This window comes from Raphanus sativus, chromosome 1 (assembly GCF_000801105.2).
Source record: "Raphanus sativus cultivar WK10039 chromosome 1, ASM80110v3, whole genome shotgun sequence".
Taxonomy (NCBI): Eukaryota; Viridiplantae; Streptophyta; class Magnoliopsida; order Brassicales; family Brassicaceae; genus Raphanus; species Raphanus sativus.
This window is the reverse complement of record NC_079511.1, coordinates 10,212,314-10,236,693: the sequence shown is the minus strand read 5'-3', so window position 1 is coordinate 10,236,693 and position 24,380 is coordinate 10,212,314. Positions and strand designations below refer to the sequence as shown.

The following is a 24,380-nucleotide window of genomic DNA, read 5'->3' as shown; positions in this document are numbered from 1 at the left end:
GATGCTCTAACTTGGACTTTTGAATTTGTTTTAATTTTAGGCTTTTAAATCTATTTTCAGTTCAGTATTTCGTACTTTGGACTCTTATATCTCATATGCCATTGAATTTCTAAGGTGACCGTTTAAAGTTTAAACCTTGAGAAGATTCTAGTTAATCGACGTGAGAAGTTAAGAGTTGTATCTTTTTATTCTCGTGCATATAAAATGAAAAATTTGTTCAAAAGAAAAGTTAAGAGTTGTATATATAAAAATAAATAAAAAAATCGACAAAAAAGAGTTGTATACATAGACTATAGTTTACAGAGTTGTTTTTGCTCATTGGTCTTGCGTATACTGGCTCAAAGAAAGCTTAATTATTCAAGAACCCAAATGGAGACAAGAGAAAATATTACAAAAGGATTAGTAAAAGTAGACAATATATTACATTATCAATGGGTTTCTTTTTATTATTTAGCCCCATATCATGTGTTTGTATCTTTTGAAGAGTTATATCGCACCATCAAAAACCTTGTGGAGACGGGAGACCAATGGAATATATCAGTTGATGACCTTAAGCGGCCTCATCATCATATTGTCCTCATGGTCCAATATCTGCAATGCAAAATTTTGTGTTGTTTTCAAAACCACTCTCGTAATAGCGTTTATCAAAATTCAAAACTCCTACTTACATGACAATGGTAGACGTAACCTGGTTCTTGAGTCGGGTCGAACGGGTAAGATGCGTTACTATGGATATAAGCAAACCGAACCAGTATCCTGGTAACATGTCCCGGCATCATCTTGAACACGTTCTTCCAACCCCTCTCGTGCGCCGCCACCGCCGTCTTTTTCCCACGTACGTATTTGCTAATCTGGCACTTGACGGCATCATTGTGTTTGGTCATACACTCCTTGAACTCCTCCAGTCCGGCCGCTAGTAACGCCGTTTGCTCCACCACTTTAAACAGTCCGAGATGTATATGTAACGGATGGTTATCCTCCGTCAAGTTAATCACTTCCCACACCTTGAGTTTCATAATTGATAATTAAAATTAAAAGACTATTAATTTTACAATATAGGCCTATTAATTAATTACTCTCTATGTTTCGTATTAATATTTTAAAAATCTTTTACGTATGTTTAAAAACACAATAAATATTTCATCAGAAATACATTATCTTCTTTAATTATTGATTTAGTAGTATTAAACTAATAATAATTCAGTAAATTAGATTAAATTTTGAAGTTTATAATTTGTTATTATTAATTAATAAAACTATTAAAAATAACTATTAATTTTTTCTGTGAAATAATTTTACAACAAACATTTGTTTGGAATGAGTTATGAGTTAATCACTAATACCTCGATGGTTCCTGATTTTGGAGTTTCCGTCACCGGAGCATCGTAGGGCAAGCCGTTAACGTACAAATGAGTTGGCTCGTCCGAGTCACTAACGTATTCGTACATAGATATGTACCGAGTCAGCACAGCGTTTGACACGTCAGCTGACGGATAATTAATGAGCCTCTTTGGAATAGTCCACGTGTCATCCTCATACTCGTCGCTGACTATAAACTTCATAACCTTGCCGCTTTCTTCGTTGACAGGATCACCACCAGGATAAGGATACGGCGCGTCGTTGGCGAGCACCGCCGTGCGCGACGGAGACTTCGAAAAGTCAACGACGACATCTACTATTTCAGACGGAGACAAGAGAACCGACTTGGTCGTGACCGGTTCCGACAAGTACGCCGAGTCCGAACCTATCACGACGAAGTCTAGACCGTTGGAGAAGAAGAACCTGAAAAACCTAGCGTTGCTGGCGTTTATGACGCGGAACCTGTATCTCCGGCGCCGGACGGTTAATCTCGGCCACGCTTTTCCGTTGACGATGATCGCGTCGCCGAAGTATTCCGGTTGCCACTGAGGGTGTATGGACGGGTTGTTCCCGGTGGCGTTCATGTAAATGGAACCGTCCGCACGGAAGCTACGGTCAAAAACGACCAGCGGACGGTCGAACTCGTGGCCGGTGGGTAGCCGGAGAGGAGACTCGACGGTGTCGTGGCGGAGAATGTACGCGCCTACCAGACCAGCGAGAAGGTTGACTCGGGTCAAACCCATGGCGTGGTCGTGGTACCACATGTTACCAGGCTGCTGCATGTTTTCGTAATGCATAGTTGTTTTGGTCCATTTCGGGCCGGTTTCTTTAAAACCGGAAGTGAACCAAGCGTCAGCGTTTCCATCGCTTGATGGTTCGTGGATTCCGCCGTGTAAGTGGACCACCGTGGGGATCCCGCCGCGTTTCGGAGACGCCGGGGAGATTGTGAGATCCAGAGGGAGGATGTGAGATGAAGGGAGGTGGTTTCGCCATGTCACGTATGTGTCTACTCCATAGACGGCTTCGATCGTGGGACCTGGAACTGTTGCACTTCTTCGTGATGTACCGTATGCAAACACAGGTGTCGGAGGTAAATCTCGGTGGAATTTCTGTATGGAAAAAGATTCTTAAAAGCATATAAAGTTTTTGTGTTTCAAAAAAAAAGTGTTTCAAAAAAAAAAAGCATATAAAGTTTAAACCATTTACATATTGCAATGGCTTTAGAGCATCTTCAAACACAAGCTCTATAACTCCAAACATAAAAAAATTATTCTCCAAAAACGAATTTTAAAATTTTAAAATTGAAGTTCTCAGTATATAAACTTCAACTCATATTTTTATTTTTATTTTGGTCCTTATAGTTTACCTATCACATCAATAATTTTAAAAATTTTGCTGTTTTTGTTTTAATCCTTTGAATTTTTATATCTCATAATTATTTCAAATTTGTTTTTATAAATTTAAGTTTTCTGCATATAATAAAAAAATACTTTAAGATAAAATTTAAAATATTTTAAAACTAAATTTGGACAACAACAATATTACAAAAGGAATTAACAGAGAAAGTTTAAAGTACATGAATACATAATTAATACACAAATTTAAATATTAAATTAACACTAATAATCAAGTAAGTTTGATCCGAAACTTTCAAAATCTCCAAATATTGTCTAAACAAATTTTATGTAATTGAAGATGATTGTTGTTATGTTCTTGACGTCTTTTTGTACGATTATTTCTTACTTATATCGAACGTATTCATGAATATTAATATCAACAATATAAGTTAAGTATTTTAATATTTTAATTTCCTCTTTTATGTTATGGAAATAATTTTTGTGAAATAGTGTGCTACTTTGATTGTAATTTAATATTTTAATTACATATTTCTATGTAAATTTTATATTTTAGTGTGATATTTTTATTAATTAATATGGCTGTAATTTTTTTTATAAATATGCTAGCTATTTATAAAAGTTGTACATATTTAAGTTAATTATAGTAAATATAAGAATTATAGTATAAAATATAAATACTTTTGAACTTTATTTAAAGTTTTGATTTTGGAAAAAAATAATTTTTAAATTTTAAATAAAAGTCATTTTGGAAATGCCTTAGTTGTTTTTAATTAGATATCAGTTTATGTTTTATCCTAGCAAAATGAAGAGAAATTTAGATATTAAATATATATATATGTTTTATTTAGTTTCCTAAGTTTCTCCATTTTTTGTTAAAAACAAATATTTTGAGTAAATAAAAAAACATTTAAGTTTCAGGCCTATGAGAAGGTAGGTCGAACCTTATTGTCTTTTTATGACCGAGAGAGGTATAAAGAGACATAATAATTGAGGACAAGAGTAAACACGTAAACGAATCATCTTATCAACGACTAGAGCCGTAAACAAGTGAACTATAAACTATAATGATTCTATCACCAGTCGAGAAGAATCTAATTCGATTATTCTTTTATGGATGAAAAAAAGATTGAACATGTACCGTACCCATTTGGTGAGGAACATGCCGATTTGAAGAGAAATGGGTTTAAGGACTCCATGAACAGAGCGAAAGCCATTGAGCCTTGGCATATCTGGGAGCTCATCAACGAACATCTTTAGCTTCCCAACTTCGAATAGTTGTTCCTCAAACTCCCCGCAAATGCCACCGAGCCACGTCAACGTTATTATTAGCACCATGGCTATGTTCATCCTCCTCCGACACAACTTAGATTCCATTTCTGACAACTCAAGTGAATCGTGTGTGTGTTTGTGGGAGTGAATAAACTTCGAGACAGAGAAACTAACTTTTTGATCATTAGATTACATAGATATATATATATATATATACTAGTGTGTGTGTGTTTGAGAGAACGTGGTGGGCTTTGGTTCACACCCATGAGTCTTATTAAACAGTATAGGATCTTTACATTTTATACTCCAATCAATCTAGTTTTGTGTAACTTTTTTGCATGATGCGCAGATGGCATTTCATTTTTAATTATTCAATGACATTTCTTTTCAATATGTTTATTTTGGGTTTTCTTGTTTGTCTTGATATTCTCTTTTGATATTTCATTTCACACTCTTTTAGTCTTTAGTACCGGATTTTAGAAGTATGCATTTAATGAAAATTGCGTATAATATGCAAAGCTTAATGACTAGTAAGATAAAAAAGAAGCTTGAAGACAAATGAGAGCCTAACTCGAGGACTCATCTTTATAGCTTTGCATACTCTTCAAGGTAGGTAATTAGGTTGATTAGTAAGTAGTATAATTATGAGTCTTGTAATCGACGAAAGATCTTAAACTCCTTAATTTGGTTGTCGGTTAGCAATTAGCAATCAGTCGTAAGAAATCAGATTGTGATTTTAAATAGATAAATTTTATCTTATAATACTGATATTTACGCTCGTGTGGGGTTCACAGGTGAAAAAGCTACTAGGCGACGTATATACAGTTACAAATACAATGGCATGAGGATTGGCATTGTTATAAGAGCAACATTATTGGTGGGACAAATAAAATGTCCTTAGCATATTTTAGTAATATTTTTAAGTTAGGGACAAAGTTTAAAGACTTTTCTAATGTTGTAGATTATTGGTAGGACAAAAAAAGTCCTTAGCATATTTAAAAAATTCAATTCATAGAAACATTTTGTACCTTGGCTTAAAACAACCACATGATCAGTCTTGAGACAAGAAGATAGCATGTTTTATTGAATTGAGTGTTTGCTGTTCTAAAATACCACCACCATCTTCTAGTCAACAGAAGATGTTTTTCCCGAACATGACTTGTTCTTCCTTCTTGACAAGTAGTTGCAGCAGAAAGATAGACAAACAAACTTTGACACCAGAGAGCTTTTCAAGCTTGTCGACAGAATCCATGACAACAACTTCCTCATTATCATCACTGAGTTGCAGGTCAATCAAGAAGAAGGTATTAGAATAATGTCATTAACTCAAAAACTGCTACTACACTTGTAATGTATATTATATAGAGTATTGATCCTCTTCCACTGACCTTCACATGATCAGGTACCCAGTATGTCTGATCACTGTTTTTTAACAAATGTTCCTTCAACTGCTCGTCCACCCAGACAAACCTGACAGGTCAAACACAAACAAACGTCAGCATAAGAATCCAGCAACAAGCTTCACAGAATCAAGATATCCTAAATAGTTTGGATTAACTGCCAAAAAGTACTGCTAATAGAAGAACTCAATGCAATCAAACAACCAAGACCTTATTAGCTTAAGCTCATACGAAGAAAAAACGCATACTAAGCGAGACAGGCTCTATTTATGAGAGGAGTGTCTGTTCGATAGCAAAATGGATGTTTGTGAGTAAAGCTCCCAGTTTTAACAAACACTTAACATACTACACTTATCTACAATTCTCAGCTACAGAAGCTATATACTTGATTTATCAGTAAATCAAATTCAATAGACACAACAAAGGTAAAAGCTTTTAATGAACAGAGGACCAGATGAGATTGCTGTTTCGGCTTACAGATGGAAGTAAGGACAGAGAACTATGTTCAATAGCAGATAAGTCACGTTATCAGAAAGCTTACAGTTCATGGCTGAGTCGCGCCGTTGAGCGGAGGAGGGAGAAAAACTTTTCGCCCCGTCATCTCCCATGGCCGAGCTCTTCCTCCTACAAAATCAAAAGGGAAATTGAAGATTGCTTCGATTGATTCCGAAAATAAGACCCAACGGGAGAATCAAATCGGCGAGAAGCAATGATCAGCTTCTATTGCTCACCACTATCTCCTTATCTCCATCACCAACCTCAACCGATCTCTCTTCTTCCGTTCCAATCGATTTTGCACACAAGATATTTTTTTCGGCCATTCACAACACAACACGTGTCTCCTAAGGACGACACCGAAAAGTCCTTAACTAAGGACGTCCCAGCTTATCTTACCTAATTTTGATTTAAATTAAATCAGTTTAATCCTAAGATATGTCCTTAAGGACGCCGATAATAGTGCTCTAAGAACACAGAAAGCGAGGGAACATTGATGAGAACATGCAAAAAGTAGCAATAAGTATAAGCAAATTTCATTTAGCTCATGACGTGACAAACATTACTCAGATTATTGCTCGCTTAAGTCTCATAAACCTTATAAAACAATGAAACAATGGCGCACTAACGTTTCTGAAATTTTATTTTATTTTATGAATTCGAAAGTTATAGTATCCCAGACGTGTTTTGTATCCTCCATTATTCTTTATCCTCCATTATTCATGTGAAAGCGTTTGAAAAATGTATCCCAGACGTGTTAGCAAAGCACCTAATTACATCAAGGGACCGGAAGCTTTATACTAAATCTGTTTTTATATCTATCTACAAACTATAGACTATTACAATTTACAAAGTGTTTGAAAAATAGGTTTCATCATGAAAAGGTATACTTTACACAAAATTGTTCAAACACATATTTATGCTCGAGGACTTTAGCTAACATTTTTTGGTTGGAGCCACCCACATAATCCATTTTTCATATTTTCTCATAACATTATATAGTAGTGGCTCGTTGAATATGAATCTGCCATGTCAAAAAAAAATATGAATATGCATTCTGCAGTTGCTTAAATATTGATGCAGGTCGTTCGAACTCATGAAATGCAGGTCGTTTAAACACACAAGCAGAGAAGTAGGTCGTCAATGACTTTGAAAATTCATCAGACAAAATCGGATGATATGAAAATAAAGGTGAAAATGTCACGGCTCGTGTGTCGCAAAAGGTAGGAGCTCAAGTGTGAAAGGAATTTGAGAAATGGGTCCACTACCCTAATTTCTTACATGGATTCTTCTTCATTTCATGTATGTGTCCATTTGGTAATCCACAATAATGCGCAAACCACATTATAATATTAACATCAGTAAGCAAAAAGACCGAACATCAAGTAAAGTCATTGCACCTACCAAATATTTATTTATTACTTCTTGTTGTAGACTTGTTAATAGAAGTTTGGCAAAGAGTTTTTTTTTCATATATCGATTAGGCATTTTAGTTCAAACAGATATAACATATATTGATGGTATATTTAATATGAATGGTTTTAAAAAAACATTTTGTGAGAGATTATGTCTAAAACATATCAAATATCGACGCATTAACGAGAATTCTCTAGTTAAGAACATCTTCAGTCTTATGCTTTTTATGCTTCTAAATACTAAATAGAATGAAATTTATTCCAATCCACCTTTATTTTTCTTCTAAAATATAAATTGCTATTTTTCCTCTATATTTATAGATAAAAGTAGCATTTATATATAACAAAGACAAACCTTTTTATTGGTAAAGTAGTCTTTTAATTATAACTATAACTAAAATATATGTCTATAGAGAAATATAATTTATTTTTACATATAAGAACACATTTTTGTTTACATAATAATTCTTAAATTTCACAATTATAAAAATAAATAAACAATATTATTATTTTATTTTAAAGGAAAACTTTTATTTAAAAAGTAATATTTAAAGTTTTATATGTAAAAAAAATTAAAACTAAAATTTAATTGTGAAAAGTTCAACATAGATTTTTCATAATAATAACATATTTAAGCTCAACCTAAATATTAATTAATACAACATACTCCAGCAACTTTGTTCTCACTTTTTACTTCAGAATGTGTTGATTAATCATTTATAGGAAAGTATAGTAATGTTAATGGTTAGCTATTTTATTTTATTTTTTACTATGTCTGTTTAAAATTAAGTTTAAATAATATTGTGATTTCATGAAAAGGTCAAAATTACCATGAATAGATTAATTTTCAATATTTATAAGTTAAATGTGTTAATTGTAAAATATAAAAAGAATCTTGTAAGAATGTTTCTTTTTAAAAGAAAAAATAGAGAAATATATTAAACATGAACTCATTTCTTTTATAGAGAAGAAAAAAAGAGAATACAGTAGAGAAGGTCTGATACTTTTTTCCATGTTTACTTTTCCAATAGAAAGTAGACCCTATAATAAAGTGAGATATATCAACTTATCACTAAAAGTGACTGGACCATTCAAATATGACTATTCCATAGACACAGTCTTAGATGGTTGTCGTAATTAAGGAATCAATTAATTCAACACACAAACTATATGTTATACACCATTTGCATTTAGCTCTTAGTTAAAACTAATTCTTTACAACAAATAAATTATTTACTTTCTCCTATTCACTCATGGGATCATGATGGGAAAATCACATCTGGTTCAATGGATGTTGTGGTTGTGGCTGTGAAAAGTGAGCTTTTATTGAATTTTCAAAAAGCTAAAGTTGTTATTTGTTAACACATTTGAAACAAGATATACTCTTAACTCAACGTAGGCACAAACGATCAAGGCATGAAACACAACCAATTCGTATCAAAGAAAAAACACAACCACTTATTTCTGCGTTTGGTATGGTGATATATCGAATAGCCATACCAAAGTTTGATTGGTGAACAAAATGTGAGAATGTGGTAGCCTAGATAGATCGAAATCAATATAACATTAAACCCCGGAGCTTAGGGTACGTCTGTAAAGCGTAAATAAAAGATAAAATCTTCTTCCCGTATCCCGTTCCATCACAAAAATAATCAGACTATGTGTCTATGTTTTGCGCATTTGTTTGCATGTTTGTGTCACCTGGTTGAGGAATCTTGTGTGGTTGTCGAAAATTTTAAATAGGTTTCTGTTTTTCGTTTTACATTGCGGAACTGGAAACCCAAGTTGGGTTACCTTATATAGGCTCATACATTAATGATAGATTCACGAAGCCCATTTTCTCAAATTGTTTTGTATTTTCCATCTCCAAAATAATCTTGTAAATTGCAACTTTTAATCAGACTTGATTGATGCATGTCTGGCTAACACATTAACTTTACTAGTCAAATTTAAAAATAAACGAATTCAATGTCGCATTAAATAGTTTAGGTGACCCGTATAACGAGATACCTACCGAGAATCAGCCAGCAGGTGGAATCACTTTTGAGTAGATAGAGAGAATATCTTTTCCGAGGGATACACACAAACCACGTTCTGACAAAATCAACCGCTCCAAACGCTCTTCCACAAATGGTCGCAACGCACCAAACGCATTTCATGAATGTCTACTACAGATGTGGTGACAAAAGCCAAGAGGCTAACGCAAACCATCTAATATAACATAAGTGACTCAAAACAGTAACAACCAAAACGTTATACGACCAACACACTTCATATCAATCCAAAATGGCTTACATGAGAAAAAAAAAAAAAACCTAGTTGATAAAAGGGGAAATAATTAACACTAGTAACATATCACATAAGCCCTTGACAAAATAAAAGATTACACTTCAGAAAGGTACCTTCCTTAGCAAGCAACAACACTTACATGATGTTGCAGCTGCTGTTATTGCTAGCGTCTTCATCACCGGGCATGTTCGTTGCAGATGGATGACTAACATGCTGCTGTTGTTCTGTTGGGTAAGGATAATAAGGGTAATAAGTGTAAGGACTAGGGGTATAATTGTAGTAATACCCATTGCTTGGAGGTGGAACGAAAGCTGGTCGTTGGTACATCATCTGTTGAGGCTGATGATGATGCATCAATGGTCTGTTCTGCATGTTCATTGGATTGTATCCGTTCATGTTTATCATCATGCCTCCTCCGTTACCAGTGTTCATGCTGTGATTAGTGACGCTGTTGATGTTGTTTAACGGAGGAGCTTGAAGTTGTTGCATCCCGTTTTGGGGGTTAACGGCGGCGTTAGTTGCTGCGCCGTTAAATCCAGCTAGACCCATGAGAGCTCCGATCTCGTTGTTTTCTACACCGGAGTTCACTTTTGCGGCGTTTCTCATCCTCATAGCCGCCGCCATTGCTTGACTATTGTTCTGGTTTTGGCTGTTCTGTTTTTGGTTGACTTTCTTTGTCGCGTTGACTCCGTTGTTCCCACTGTTCACTGGCCCTCCTCCACTGTTTTTCTTGACGGCTTGTTGCTGCTGATTCACCGGTTTAGGTAACTGAACTTCCCCCTCTTCTTCCTCGCCTCCGTCCTCACCTTCTTCCTCCTTGACACATGCCGCACCTTTGGGGTTGTTCTTGGGTTTGAAGGTTTCAAGACCACTTTTGGCAGAGCCTTGCTTTTGACCCTTTTGAGTGTTCTTGACAACGTCATTAGTCTTGGGCTTCTGAGGCTGGTTAGGGTTGGTGGTTGGATTTGGAGACCAAACCTCGGCGTGTTTGCCTGCTTTCAGGAGCTTGTTGATGAGTGTGGCCGAGTCAACAGAGCCTGAAACGGTTACCTTTTGGTGCTCTGCTTCTACCTTTACGTGATACACTCCTGTTTGTGGTAAAAAAAAACAGATAATGCATATACTTCAAGATTCCAAGAGAAGTAAAGCAGAAATGTTTTGCATGTTTGAAGTAAAACAAACCTTCGATCCTCTGAAGAAGTTTCTTGACTTTCTTGTTACAACCTTCACAATGGATACTGACTCTGAGGGAATAAGTCTGTGATTTCATTAAAATATATATTAACTATTAACACAATCAGAGCTTAATCCAATAAAAGAAAGTGTTAAAGTCAGTAGATTAAAAGTACCTGAATCTTTAGGAGCTTAAAGTCTTCATCTTTAGTCATGGCTTGAAAGAAGAAGAGGAGTGAGTAAAGATGATGCTGGAGAGAAAAAGGTTATTGATTTTACAAACTTTTAAGGCTTTGAAAAGAAGAAGCTCAAGTTTTGATGGTAGGCAATTGAGTGGAGGCTTTGGGTTTAGAGACTTTTTGCTCTAAAATCTGAAACAATGTTGAGTGAGTGAGTGAGGTGGAGACTGACAGCTAAAAGTAAAAACAGTGACCTGACCATTTCCCACATTAAATGTCTTGAGTACTGGAGTTTAAATTGTATTTGAACAAAACATTTTAGAAGCACTAGAAAATAAATAAATAGACATTTAAGAAACATTTTGAATTGAAGGTTCTCATTATTTCAAGGCATGTAATTCTAGTACGTCCAAGTATTTTATTTATAAACTAGTTATAATTAATGCCAAAGAAGTTTAAAATGAACAGTATTATATTATAGAGAGAATAAGAAAGATGTCAGAAGAGTGCATGCATGCATGAAGAGTCGGGCCCAACGGTCTGTGTCTAGTCAGTGTTTTTGGGGTTTGCCTTCTCCCACACTCTTCTCGAGTTTCTCCCTCTCTTTCCCCAACCTTTTTCTCCCTTTCTATTATTTTTATAGTTCGCGCGTGCAACATCGTCTTCTCCTTTCTTTTGCTCTGTACTCCATTTCTTTTTGTAACATTTTGTTCTATTTTTCCATTATTTCAAGAATTTATAGGTTCTAGAGAACAAGGTACATGACATTTATTTTTGGTTTAAAAGTACATGCAATGCTACGACCTCGCGATATGTCTTAAACTTCGGGCCTTTAATCAATTTAGGATGTGGCGAAAAATAAACTTAGGCCCATATTGGGCCATTAATGCATGAATGTCTGCTTAGTGTTAATCTTTTGAACCCACTTCACTTTATCAGTTTATCCTACCTTCATGTAAGTAACGGGACGTAATTAGTTACCTTTTTCGACAGATTTTTCTTCTTGATCTAGTGTGAATTTAAAAACTATAAATATGTTGATTACGTTATATTTCACTTTCTCTTTTGTAACTGTAAACTCTGCATTTCTGCATAACAAAAACAAAACACCTGACAAGCATATGTAGCAACTATCTTCTTGTTTATTTTCCCAAGAAACCTGGAATCATATTCTACATTTTTTTTTTTTTGATAAACCCTATCGGCTGTCCGGTCAGCCCCGGTAAGAACGCACCGAAGTGCTACATTGTGGACTAACTCCCGCGGTTCAACGGTTCAACGAACACCATGAGCTCCGAGCAGACTCGGGTCGAACGGGCCATGAGATCCAAGTTGGACCACCACACTACATGTCCCGAGTTTAGAATGCATTCCGACTAATGCCAAAGGTAGACATGCCACCTACATTTCTGACTACCAGGTAAACCAATTGGGCCAAAGCCCAATTGACAGACTTCACAATAAAATGTTGTTAACAGCAAGGGAAGAGAATCAAACCCATAACTTGGGAGTTACACCCTTAGCCAAGAGCCGTCCTACCACTAGCCCACCACTTTGTAGGCAATTCTACAAAATTTTGTAAACTACACATAACAAAAACAAAATATCACTCATGTATAAAAACTATATATGACAGATTCAGTCTATATTTAGAAGCTGCCACCTCCAGTTGTCCAATATATTTTTCTCCAACGTAAAATATAAATCCCAAAAAATCATATTAATATTCTTTGCTGTATTGATCACATGATTTTGTTAGACGATAGCCAACCTTTCATTACATAGTAATAACTGTTGATGTAAACGGCATGCACATTTCAATACTGTATAATCTGTGTCCGGTGAATACTCATATGTATTCCCCGCCTTGATTAGTGTTCAAGTCGAATAATTTAGCCGTTCATGTCCCAAACACCGTACACGTTGCAGCAATATAACATAAGCCCCTTAACCCTGGGCCTCACCTGGTCGAAATATCATATCGGCATTATCGAAACGTTAACTCGCAGTTTCCAAGTCTTCGATCTCTAGCTATCTTATAGGCCACGCGTTTGATGTGTGGATTTCTGTCCATTTGTCTGTCTACATATATATCCATAACTAATCACATGCCATAATATTCAAGAAAATGTTGGGGCCGTTAATAATAATAACTAGTCATGTCATTACCCGACAATTTGTACTTAATGCCATATCTGATCGTGTTATCATATTTCAGTTGGAGCGTATATCTTTAGTTCTAGTCTTCCAGACTTCTAGTAGTTGACAACAACAAAAAGATAATGCATTAAGCTCTTTGCTCAGATGTAATTTATTCGTTAATAACATACGTGTTGATGCTACATCGAACTTTATATAACTTATTCAGGTACTTACATGTGTTTAATTTTTGTCAATTCGGGAAATAAATATATTAGACTGACATCATTCACAAGGTTTACTTATATCAATCACACAACATTGTTTAATGGCTACTGTAATACCTTTTGTAGTAAGTATATATACATTTAAGAAAAATGTTTTTTTTGTCGGGTTTATTATGCTATTAGAAACAAAGAGAAATATTACATAGACGATATTACAGCTGACCATTCTACCTGACTTATGAGAATTCATGTCTGACTGCATCACCATGAACTGCCCTATGAGATCTTTTCCTGACGGTATTCCTTGCGCCATGCTGAAGATCCCTTGTAAAATTTGTCTCCAATATTCTGCATAATTCGTCTTCTCCGGGAATTGAAACCCAGACCTCCTGGTGTAGAAACTGCGTCGCCTGAGATTCGAACCCCAGACTTGAGTGTATAAGCCTTTAAACCTTGACCATTAGGCCACGGTGCTTCCACAAGAAAAATGTTTTAACTAACTAATCGCATAAGTTAATATTTTTCTTAACCAACCACGTAGTCTTATAAGGAGAAACAGTTAATGAAATCGTTTTATTCACAAGAAGACTTATCCCCTTACTGGTGGTCGGCAGAATTTGCTATGTCCCAAAATTTAATAAATTCTTCCAAGAAAATGACCACAAAGGAAGATAAGCGCTAGCATATTGAATTATCTACTTTCGAATTGTATAACCAAACATTTGACTGACTGACACATAATCTTCTTATCGGAAGACAACATTAGCGACGTATCTAATTCCACCGAGGAACAATCCCATTAATTACGTAGAGATACAACAGGACCCACGAGAATAAATATATATCAACCGTAGGATCTTACATGTGTCCCCGTTGTGCAATTGAAGGCCATATATGGGATAGAAATGTTTGTTGTCTGGCTTTTTACTTGCCAAAGATTTCTCCAGTGTCATAGAATCTTTCAACTTTTTATCAACCAACCACTGCCTCCCAAAACTCATTTAATTAGAGGATTTCCATAATAATTCATTTCCACTTTTTGTTTCATTTTTTATTCTAATGACACTTTATTTCTTTTCATTTTAAAAAACTAAAGAATTGAACGGTATTTCTTAAAAATTTTAAAAATATTTTTCAGTTCTTCAATTTTAAGATGAACTTTTTATTTACAAAATAATCATTAATTTTAATTTATTATTTTTGTACTTAAATAAATTTAAGTGTTGATATCACCCAATTAATCATGAATATTAATTTTCAGAGAACTCCATGTTCGATTTGGAAGAATTTAAAATAATAAATCTTATTTTCTCGTTTTGAAATGTTTTATTTAATCACTTAAAGATGTATATATAGAGTGTTTCTTTATACAATCTAGTACTTTTGTTTATTATGTAAGGTAATTCTCTTAAATATCTAACTTTAAGTTTTGTTTCCAAAATAATCCTCAAAAAAGAAAATTACCAAAATAGACCATTTTTACTTTAAAAAAAAAGTTTGAAATCTCACCACTGAACCTTCACCTCTTAATTCCAAACTCTAAATGTAAGATAAATTCCAAACTCTAAATCTAAGATAATTAACCTTAGAGGTATAAGTATATATTTACCCTCTAACGAAACATATTTTGGTCATTTTCATCTTTGAAAGTTGTTTTTGTAAAAATAAATTTAAAAAGTTGTCATAAGAAATTTCTCTATTATATTTATTTTATATGTAATAACTATATCTTATATAATGTTTAACTTATAAAAAATAATAATTACTACTAAAAAATAACCAGGTTAGATTAGTAAACAAAAAATCCTATTAATAATTAATTATAAAATGGTGATAAAATATATTTAGAATATTTGTTTTTGAAAGAAAAATATGAAGCAAACTATTGGAAAACATGTTACTTCATTTTTGAAAAACTTCATATTTTGAAGAAATAAATGAAGTTAACCATTAGAAATGTTCTTAGTACATCAGATGAACACAACAAACATTGGTCTTAGATAGATAGGTATTTAAATACTTATTTCATTCTATAGGATATGAATTTGATACTATTACATATATTTTGATATTGTACATCTGTACTTTTGTCTATATTATTTGTTCACCGCCATACTTATCCATTAATCTCGGAAGCTCTTTTGGATAAATAAGGATGTCATGACCGTGAATGACTCTCTCACACCAAACGAATAAAACATTTCGCAGTTCTTGCGTAAAATATCAAATCTGATTCATGTAAACGTATATAAGTTTTGGGATGCAAGTAATCCAAGTAAACCGAACATAATATATATCAACTAGTTTTTGTTTCAGCTTGGTTCATCCCAATCACCTATTATAGTAGGATATTTTTCAAGGCGTATATATATAAAGTTAATCTTAGTTGCTTGCATGCCGTAACACAATGTAAACAAGCTGAATTATTCATTAAGATACGAGTAAAACTGTATACATGAATATAACAATATGAAACTGATACATATCTATATATGGTATTGGTAACTACTAGTCTATAAGTTTCTTTGCTTCTGATTCTATACACTAACAAAAAAAAGGTTCCAACATCAACTTTATAACTAAGACGTTACACCAGTTATAACGTCACGTGGTGAACTTATTCAATTCACATGATGGTGCAGGCGTTAGGGTTCTCGTCGCTGAAAAGGGACATGAGCTTATCGTCTGTACCTCCTGGTTGCGCCTGAGCTTGCTCCGACTTCCTCACAAATCCCGGTGGGGCCCTTTTGTCGTAAGCTCCAGCTGCGTATGGATAAGCCACCATCGTATATGGGACGTACGGCCATAGCTCAGCTTTCTTCTTCCCAGTGCTCTGCACTTTCTTCAACACTTTCTTAGGATCCACGTAACCACTTACCGTCACTTTGTGCATCTTTCTATTCACTTCCACAGATTTTGCTCCTTCAAAATAAAAAAAAGTGATGATCAGTATGTAATTAGTAAGGCCGTGTTTGGCTGATTTGGAAAGGGAGTTGTACTATTCCGATTATGGGCCTTTAAATTACATAAAACGTGGCTATTATTTCGCTAGAGAGTCAAAGTTCGGAACCTTCTTGTATGTGGTATAAGCGAAATTTCGTGTCAACGATAATTTACTTGTAGCTCACAATTAATTGATGTCATAAGCAATACAAACTATAACGTAAGAAAAAAACAAAAAACAAACTATAACGTAGAAAATCTCCTATATGAAAAAGTTGGGTCGTGTTTGACTAATGGAGGAGCTTAGAGATAAACCTTTCATGGAGGAAACTGCGTTCTTGATTTTGCGTTCGCATCCGTCACAGTCTATCTTCACCTTTATATTCACTGTCTGCTCGATAAAAAGGCTAAACAATTAGTTTTTTTTTTGGAACTGTTTTTCTAGGCTAAACAATTAGTTAACGAGGAAGTAATAGATAAACGCGCGAGTCGTTTAGGAATTATTATACCTGCATGATTTTACGCTTCTTCCTTTTTCTTATTGAAACGTAGAAATGATCAGATATATAGTCAGAGAGAAAATTTATAGCTCCCATGATTACAGACGCACGAGAAGAGAAGAGAGAGAGAGAGAGAGAGAGAGAGAGAGAGAGAGAGAGAGAGAGAGAGAGAGAGAGAGAGAAGAGAGAGAGAGAGAGAGAGAGAGAGAGGAGAGAGAGAGAGAGAGAGAGAGAGAGAGAGAGAGAGAGAGAGAGAGAGAGAGAGAGAGAGAGAGAGAGAGAGAGAGAGAGAGAGAGAGAGAGAGAGAGAGAGAGAGAGAGAGCTAACTCGTAGTGGATAGTATGGGAGCAGTGTCTATATATATAGGCTGGTGAATATTATGTTCCGAGGATTAGCAAACACACGTTAGATTATTTCTTGATGAAGTGAGCATTAGTTAAGTGTCATTAGGTGTAACGATAATTATTTAAACTTGGAGGTGTCCCTCTAATTGATGTGACCCTCTTAAATATTTCCTGGCGGACAACGAGGCTGTAGCCTGTAATTTCATAGGTTTTTCCTTTTGCTCATCGGGTCATCTTCATATTTTCTTACTTTCTTAATTGTTTGTGGAAATATAAAAGCAAGTGGTTTATTGAAATTTTTGGTTATCGAAGTTACTAGTTCTAGAGGGTCAATTTATGTAATATAAGGCGACTTCAAAGAAAAAAGTTGCAAAGCATCCGTTGATGAAACCAAATAAATCCGACTTAACTATTATAGACACTTTTAAGAATGTTTTTTTTGTTTCTGTCAGTTAATCAGCTCTGAGCTTATACCTATGAAAACTGGGGACAGACTTGTGTTTTACTTCCGGACAAAAGTCTTTTGGTTGGTTGTCTGGATTTGCAATTATCTTGCAAACATGATATGAAAACTATATAGTATCTGCAACGGAAAAATATATGAAGTACGTAACAATTATTGCACTTGGACTAAAGTTGCCTCTTAGGATTGATATTATTTCGGTGTATCACGCAAGATGCATTCCCGACATACACTACTATTACGGAATAATTGAAACATGAATATATATTGAACAAATTGGAGCCCACCTCCGAAATCAAAAATGTATATAGTATATGATTCAATCTCTACTTTACACATATATATCAACCAACGCAGGAGATGCATGCATTTTACATTTTTTTCCTATTCCATCGCGATTGCTTTTGTCATTGTAAATCCTCCAAAGATCTTCTTGCATCGAAATATATAGTGTTTTTCAGCAAGATGTAACTTTAGGCTTTAAATCAAGACTTAACAAGAGTATCAATATCCGTGTGGTTGAAACACATGGTAATAAGCAGATTGGCTGGCTTGTAGTCAACATCGTCATAGAACTGATCATGAGCTTATTTGCAAATTGACGGTTGGTTATAAGTTATAACTTAATAGATTAATCAACTATTGGAAAGCCATAATTTAAACATATAAAAAATAAGAAAACAGAACATGTTAATAAGATTATTTACATAAACTTCACAAACTTCTCTCTAAGTTAAGAAAAATTATACAAATAGACTTACTTACAGGAAGTGCAGTGTCAAAGGACATACATGCACCTTTCATAGACCACAAAACTTATTTGATAGAATATTTTAAATTTACAGAGTTGATTGTGATTAAAAAAACAAATTTTTTTTTGGCAAAATGGGGCGGATTAGGTTGAAATTTTGGTAAACGTCCCTTTTACCTATTCGGTAATATCTTCTCCTATATTTAGTGGTGCAAGGCAACTTGTGGATGCGATTTATCAATACTCCAGTAACTTGTTGAGACGAATGATTAATGATTTAGTTGCATCGCATCATGCATCAAAAGATATACTTTAATAATACAATTTAACTGTAAGGAGTATATATGGTTTAAAACGATACGAAAAGAAATTGTAATGCCCCATCGATTGAGGAAAAAAGTCGTATCCAACACTTGTTACAATCCCCACAGTCTTTGAGACTTTGACTCACACATTATGAACATGACATCATTTGTCTTACATCATTTGGGTGATGATTTAATTTTCATATACTTGTGGAAATTCAGGAGTTTTTTTTTTTGAGAAACAGGAAACTCAGGACTCTTAATCTATATATTTGTTTATTAGGATTAAGAGTTAAGTAACTTTACTGGCTACCAATTCCATTTCTATAAAACAAGCTTATGTAGTTTTTGGTCGAGTCCATGAAATGGTCAATATATAGCTCTAGAAATCACAGTGTCTGAATCCGCGTCACGCTATATTCAAAATGATCAATTTAAAAGGCCCAAAGGGCCGAAAAGCCCAAAATAACCATTTTAAAAAATCTTTCTGAAGACGACGTCGTTTGTCTGTAAAAGCTTCGTGCAAAAACCCTTGGCCACTAGAGAGAGAGGCGCAAGAGAGCTGAAGAAGGAGAAGAGGAGAAATGGGGAAAACAAAGAAAGAAGATCTGAATCAATTTCTGATCACTCATCTCAACACCATCTACGATACTCTCCAGGTAAATTCTTCTTCTTCTTTACCTATTTTATAAAGTGTATTAAATGAAATTAGAATCGTAATTTTAGACGCGAACTTATTGCTAAAACTTTTCGTTTGCAGTTGTTCGAACGAACAGCGTCTCCGACAGAGGAGAAAGTGAACTGGAGCGATGTTCTTCAGATGTCTGATCACCTCTCTAAACAAGCCACCATAGGTTTTTAACCCAAAAAAAAGTCTTCTCTTTTAGGTTCCTCTCTCTCTGAATTAGTCTCTTTTTTTTTTTAATTTTCATTTGTGAAACTTTGAATAGTGGGAATGCTGTGGAACGGAGGAGAAGCTCCAAAAGCTGAGTCACTTAAGGAGACTATGGAGTCTTACTTCAACGCTCTTCAAGGCTTCTTGCTTTGTTGCCATGGTAGCACTGTTGGTGCTGGGTCAACTCTTTCTTCGCTCATACATGTCTCCGTCAAGAAGATCGTTGATTCCAGCTTCAGATTGTTGCAGGGCTCTGTCTCCTTATACGGTAAATAATATTCAAAGGCTCTTACTTTTACTAGTGTGTGATCGAGATTACTTAATGGTGAATGTTTTTGGGAACTAGAGGGATCATATGAGAAGGAGAAGAAGCCGTCTATTCCGCAGCTTTCAGGAGCAGTTTGGGAAGCATGCTCGAGTTTCAAGAAGGTTCCTGCGACAAACATCACTGCCATTGGCAGGGCTATCACTCAGGTTGCTGTTTCTATGAAGGATGTTCTCAGGGAGATGAAAGAAGTCAAACCAGCTTCCCCCGAGGACGAGGCATCTGCTGATGACGACGACGATGATGATTTGGGGAATGATCTGTCCCCTGAAGAAATGGAAGTTGCTCAAATGGTAGCTGAGCTCGTGTCTGATACCATCACGGTGATAAAAGAACTCATCCGAGTCATCACGGGGATGATCAAGCTGGAGAATCCCAAGGATAACGGGTTTGTGGACTCGCTTGAGAAGCTGCTGAAGCTGTGTAAAGGAACCGGAGATCAAATCGATGAGATTGGAGCTTGCGTTTATCCTCCGCAGGAGATTGTCAAGATGAAGCAAGCGCTGAAGGTAATACAAGGAAATCTAGGTGAAGTCGAGGCTGAGGTCGAGGGTTTGAAGAATTCTTCAGAGGCGTTTACGGGAGCTTGCGGGAAGCTAAGAAGCTCGATGAAACACATTGAAGCTGAGCTAGACAAGAGATGCGAGGATGAAGTAGTTGCTGAAATGCAGAATGTTACTCTCGGCAGTTAGAGAGGGTTTGGGATTTTTGCAAGGTTTCTTCAAAGTTAGATTTTTGTGTGTGTGTTTATTACATCGTGGACTTTTTGTTCCTGTCGGAAAGTAGAACATTCATGTAATATGCATTGTTCAATGTGTTGCGTTATATTGCATAAACTTTATAGATATGTTTGCTTAGATTTTGCTTTCGGATCTTACCAAAGTTGGAACAATGAGAACTTCGTTTTGGAAATTAGATTAGATTTGGAACATTAATTCTATGGATCATTCATGTGGTATCATGTCTAAAGTCTTTGGTGACAAGGACTAGTACGTAATTTCAGATGATTACGTTGTTTCAAAACCGAATCCGATGGTAATACCGATGACATTTTTGGGTAATGGTTCAACCGGTCGTGGTTTTCTATTTCGTCTTACTATTCTATAAAATTTGTTGTAAATTACATTTGATTAGGAGCAGAAAGGTAAACAGAGAACCGGATTTAACGATTTTAACAGTGGTTTAAACTTTCTAACGGTTTCAGACAAAAATCTAAACCGGATGAGAAATTGGAAGAGTATTAAACCGATCCGGTTAAGAAAAACATTGGGATAAACCCTTGTTTTTGGGTAGTAGCAGCCTCCGGGAAGAGATTGAGATTGATCGCCGACGCCCACACACGGGAGGAGAGTGGGGAGAGAGAGAGAGAGAGAGAGAGAGATGACACAACAAGGCTTCGTGGAACTTTAATGGCCGCTCCCTCCTCCTTCTTCTCTTCAATTGATTCATTCCATTTCGTTCCTATGTGTTCCTCTTCTCCGTCTCTTCAATGATCCTATGTCTCCGCCTCTGCCTCAGAGCTTCCAGATCCTTCTTCTCCACTTCCACTTCCTCCACCAACACCAACAACAAAACCGTCTCCATCTCTAAGCTACGCCTCCTCTTCCTCCCCTCCTCCTCTCCTCCTCCTCAACCCCCGAATCTCGAGTCCCATTACGCTCATCTCATCTTGACTTCCCACGGCTACAATCCCACCAATCCCAATCGCAACTGGTCTCTCCGCCGCTTCCATCCCCTCGTCACCGACCCTGATCTCCTCATCAGAGTCCTCGCCATGATCCGAGACAAGCCCGACGTCGCTTTCCACTTCTTCAAGTGGATACAGAGCCAGCGCGATCTCAAACAGTCCCTCCTCTCCTTCGCCTCCATTCTCGAGATCCTGGTCGAGAACGATCTCATGAGCAAAGCGATCTGGGTCGCCGAGAGGAGCATCGACCTCGGTATGCACGAGATTCACGATCTTTTCGTTGTTGATAAAGGAATCGCTCGCAAGATTCTTGATCTCTTGCTCTTGGTTTACGCCAAGAAGTCTATGGTGAAGCATTGTTTATTAATCTTTGATAAGATGATTAGTAAAAGGTTTTTGCCTAGCGTTAGAAACTGTAACGTAGTTTTAAAGGTTCTTAGGGATAACAAGATGGTCGACGAGGCTCAAGAGGTTTATAGTAAGATGGTGAGGCACGGCGTTACGCCCACGGTTGTCACCGTGAACACTATCCTGGACGCTTGTTTCAAGTCTTCTGGTGACGATTTGGTGGTGCAGAGAGTTCCCGAGATTGTGTCGGAAGTTGTGCCTAATGTTATCACTTTCAACACTATGTTAGACTCTTGTTTCAAGGCTGGGGATTTGCAGCAGGTGGCAGAGATTTTGTGTGAGATGGAGAGGAGGGAGGTCGAGGCTACAGAGGTGACTTACAATATACTGATCAATGGGTTCTCCAAGAACGGGAAGATGGAGGAAGCGAGGCGGTTTCATGGAGATATGCGGAGATGTGGGTTCCCTGTTACGTTTTACTCGTTTAACCCTTTGATTGAAGGGTATTGTAAGCAAGGTTTGTTTGACGAAGCTTGGGGGGTTGTTGAGCTGATGCTCGACGCGGGTGTTTCTCCCACGACGTCTACTTATAATATTTATGTACGCGCGCTCTGCGAGTTTAGGAGAACGGACGATGCTAGACGGGTGCTGCTTGGTATGTCGGCTCCTGATGTTGTGTCTTATAACACTCTGATGCATGGGTACGTTAAGCTGGGGAAGATTAGAGAGGCTTTTCTCTTGTTTGGTGAGTTGATTGTTAGGGACATCGGTCCCAGCGTTGTCACTTATAATACTCTGATGGATGGTCTGTGCGAGTCAGGGGATTTGGTAACTGCTCAGCGGTTAAAAGCTGAGATGTTCAGGCAAGGGATTGATCCTGATGTGAAGACGTACACGACTCTTGTAAAAGGGTTTGTTAAGAGTGGGAATCTATCCTTGGCTACTGCAATTTATGATGAGATGTTGGAGAAAGGGATTAAGCCTGATAGATATGCGTGCACTACAAGGATCGTGGGGGAGCTGCAGCTTGGAGGTACGGACAAAGCGTTTCGTCTGCAGGAAGAGATGGGGGCTAAGGATCATAACGCTCGAGATCTGATCACATATAACGTTTGTATAGATGGACTCTGCAAGGTTGGGGATCTAGAGAAAGCGATTGAGTTTCAGCGTAAGATTTATAGAGATGGTCTCGTCCCTGATCATGTTACTTACACCACGGTTATTCGTGCTTATTTGGAGAAAGGTCGGTTTAAGATGGCCAAGGTCTTGTATCAAGAGATGCTGAGGAAAAAGTTATCTCCCTCTGTGGTAACCTACTTCGTGTTGATTCATGGTCATGCCAAAGTGGGGAGGCTACAGCAAGCGTTTCAGTATTCAGGCGAGATGGAAAAGAGAAACGTTCGTCCAAACGTCATGACGTGCAACGCTCTTCTACATGGGATCTGCAAAGCTGGTGAGGTAGACGAAGCTTACAGATACTTCCGCAAGATGGAAGCAGACGGGATTCCACCGAACAAATACAGCTATACTATGCTTATAAACAAGAACTCTGACCTCGGTAAATGGGAAGAGGTTGTCGAGTTGTATAAAGAGATGCTAGATAAAGAAATTGAGCCGGATGCTTACACACGCTGGGCCTTGTTCAAGCATTTGGACAAAGACCACGCATCACGAGAGGTTGAGTTCCTTGAAAAGATATTACGCAGTTGATGGGGAAGCAAAAGTTGCTGACTTTGAATGAACATATTTTTCTTGGAGCTGGCCGGTTTTGTCCCTGAGTGCATAATTTTACAATTACTATGCACAAAGATCTTACTGATGGCTCAGCTTGATTGGTAGGTACAAAAACTCTTCTCTCAGCTTTCACAAATACTTCTGCATCATCTATGTTATATCAGATTATAAATGCAGCTACTTCTTCAGGGGAAAACACAGCTCTATGCTATGGCCGGAATCGATCCAGTGTTGTTGAAGCTCTCGTTTACATTTAGCATATAACTCACTCTTACCTGCAAGTATGGCGCTATTATTTTTACACAGCAGAGGCAAGAAGAACAGGAATAAAAAGATGACACATAAATGGTGGTGTTGTTTGCAAGAAGATTCATGTGTATTTGTTTAATTCTTTTGAAAACATTTTTGTTTTTTTGAGGGAAAGAGAGAAAGTGTGAAACACATAACTTCATTGTAGGACATTTATGGGAAGAAAGCGAAAGTAACAAGGCTCTGCTTCTCTCAAGACTCTTGAGCATGTTTTAGGTAAACATTGTAGTCAATGCTCTGTTTTGTAATCTGTCACTCATTCTTCTTTCTGTCACTCTCTCATTAATCATGATACACTTTGGGTCATTTTTGTACAGATCATATGCACAGCAGTGTTATATCTATTTGCAGCAAAGAACCCAACAAAATGATTATTCAAACCTAAACTTTCACCAACAACATTAATCAGGTTTACTGTCTTTTTGGTTAAATATGTTTATACATATTATGTTTCAAAAGATATATGTTTTTA

The 24,380-nt window shown here is 36.4% G+C and overlaps 5 protein-coding genes across 9 annotated transcripts; 2 read left to right on the top strand and 3 right to left on the bottom strand.

The window, feature by feature from the left end:
* Positions 1-224: 224 nt before the first annotated feature.
* Positions 225-4,254, bottom strand: LOC108862262 (multicopper oxidase LPR1). The gene is made up of 4 exons (XM_018636343.2): positions 3,861-4,254; positions 1,344-2,468; positions 669-1,004; positions 225-591 (listed from the first exon to the last, which is right to left on the bottom strand). Exons 1-4 carry the CDS (start codon positions 4,089-4,091, stop codon positions 538-540), a joined length of 1,746 nt encoding a protein of 581 aa, XP_018491845.1. The 5' UTR covers positions 4,092-4,254; the 3' UTR covers positions 225-537.
* Positions 4,255-9,549: 5,295 nt separating this feature from the next.
* Positions 9,550-11,350, bottom strand: LOC108862271 (heavy metal-associated isoprenylated plant protein 37). Its single transcript, XM_018636355.2, has 3 exons — positions 10,935-11,350; positions 10,768-10,843; positions 9,550-10,673 (listed from the first exon to the last, which is right to left on the bottom strand). Exons 1-3 carry the CDS (start codon positions 10,971-10,973, stop codon positions 9,721-9,723), a joined length of 1,068 nt encoding a protein of 355 aa, XP_018491857.1. The 5' UTR covers positions 10,974-11,350; the 3' UTR covers positions 9,550-9,720.
* Positions 11,351-15,713: 4,363 nt separating this feature from the next.
* Positions 15,714-16,892, bottom strand: LOC108855507 (heavy metal-associated isoprenylated plant protein 22). The gene is made up of 3 exons (XM_018629356.2): positions 16,756-16,892; positions 16,562-16,637; positions 15,714-16,225 (listed from the first exon to the last, which is right to left on the bottom strand). The coding sequence occupies exons 1-3, from the start codon at positions 16,840-16,842 to the stop codon at positions 15,930-15,932; spliced, it is 459 nt and encodes a 152-aa protein (XP_018484858.1). The 5' UTR covers positions 16,843-16,892; the 3' UTR covers positions 15,714-15,929.
* Positions 16,893-19,108: 2,216 nt separating this feature from the next.
* Positions 19,109-20,675, top strand: LOC108862280 (uncharacterized). The gene is made up of 4 exons (XM_018636366.2): positions 19,109-19,269; positions 19,371-19,464; positions 19,561-19,773; positions 19,852-20,675. Exons 1-4 carry the CDS (start codon positions 19,195-19,197, stop codon positions 20,520-20,522), a joined length of 1,053 nt encoding a protein of 350 aa, XP_018491868.1. The 5' UTR covers positions 19,109-19,194; the 3' UTR covers positions 20,523-20,675.
* Positions 20,676-21,122: 447 nt separating this feature from the next.
* On the top strand, positions 21,123-24,326 carry LOC108862240 (pentatricopeptide repeat-containing protein At1g22960, mitochondrial). 5 transcript variants are annotated; one of them, XM_057010233.1, is made up of 3 exons: positions 21,123-23,700; positions 23,789-24,124; positions 24,226-24,326. In XM_057010233.1, exon 1 carries the CDS (start codon positions 21,320-21,322, stop codon positions 23,573-23,575), a length of 2,256 nt encoding a protein of 751 aa, XP_056866213.1. In that variant the 5' UTR covers positions 21,123-21,319; the 3' UTR covers positions 23,576-23,700; positions 23,789-24,124; positions 24,226-24,326. The 5 variants fall into 5 exon arrangements, with proteins under 5 accessions (XP_056866213.1, XP_018491811.1, XP_018491827.1 ...); XM_018636309.2 differs by lacking the exon at positions 24,226-24,326 and having other exon boundaries at positions 23,789-24,214; XM_018636325.2 differs by lacking the exon at positions 24,226-24,326 and having other exon boundaries at positions 23,777-24,214.
* Positions 24,327-24,380: the final 54 nt, after the last annotated feature.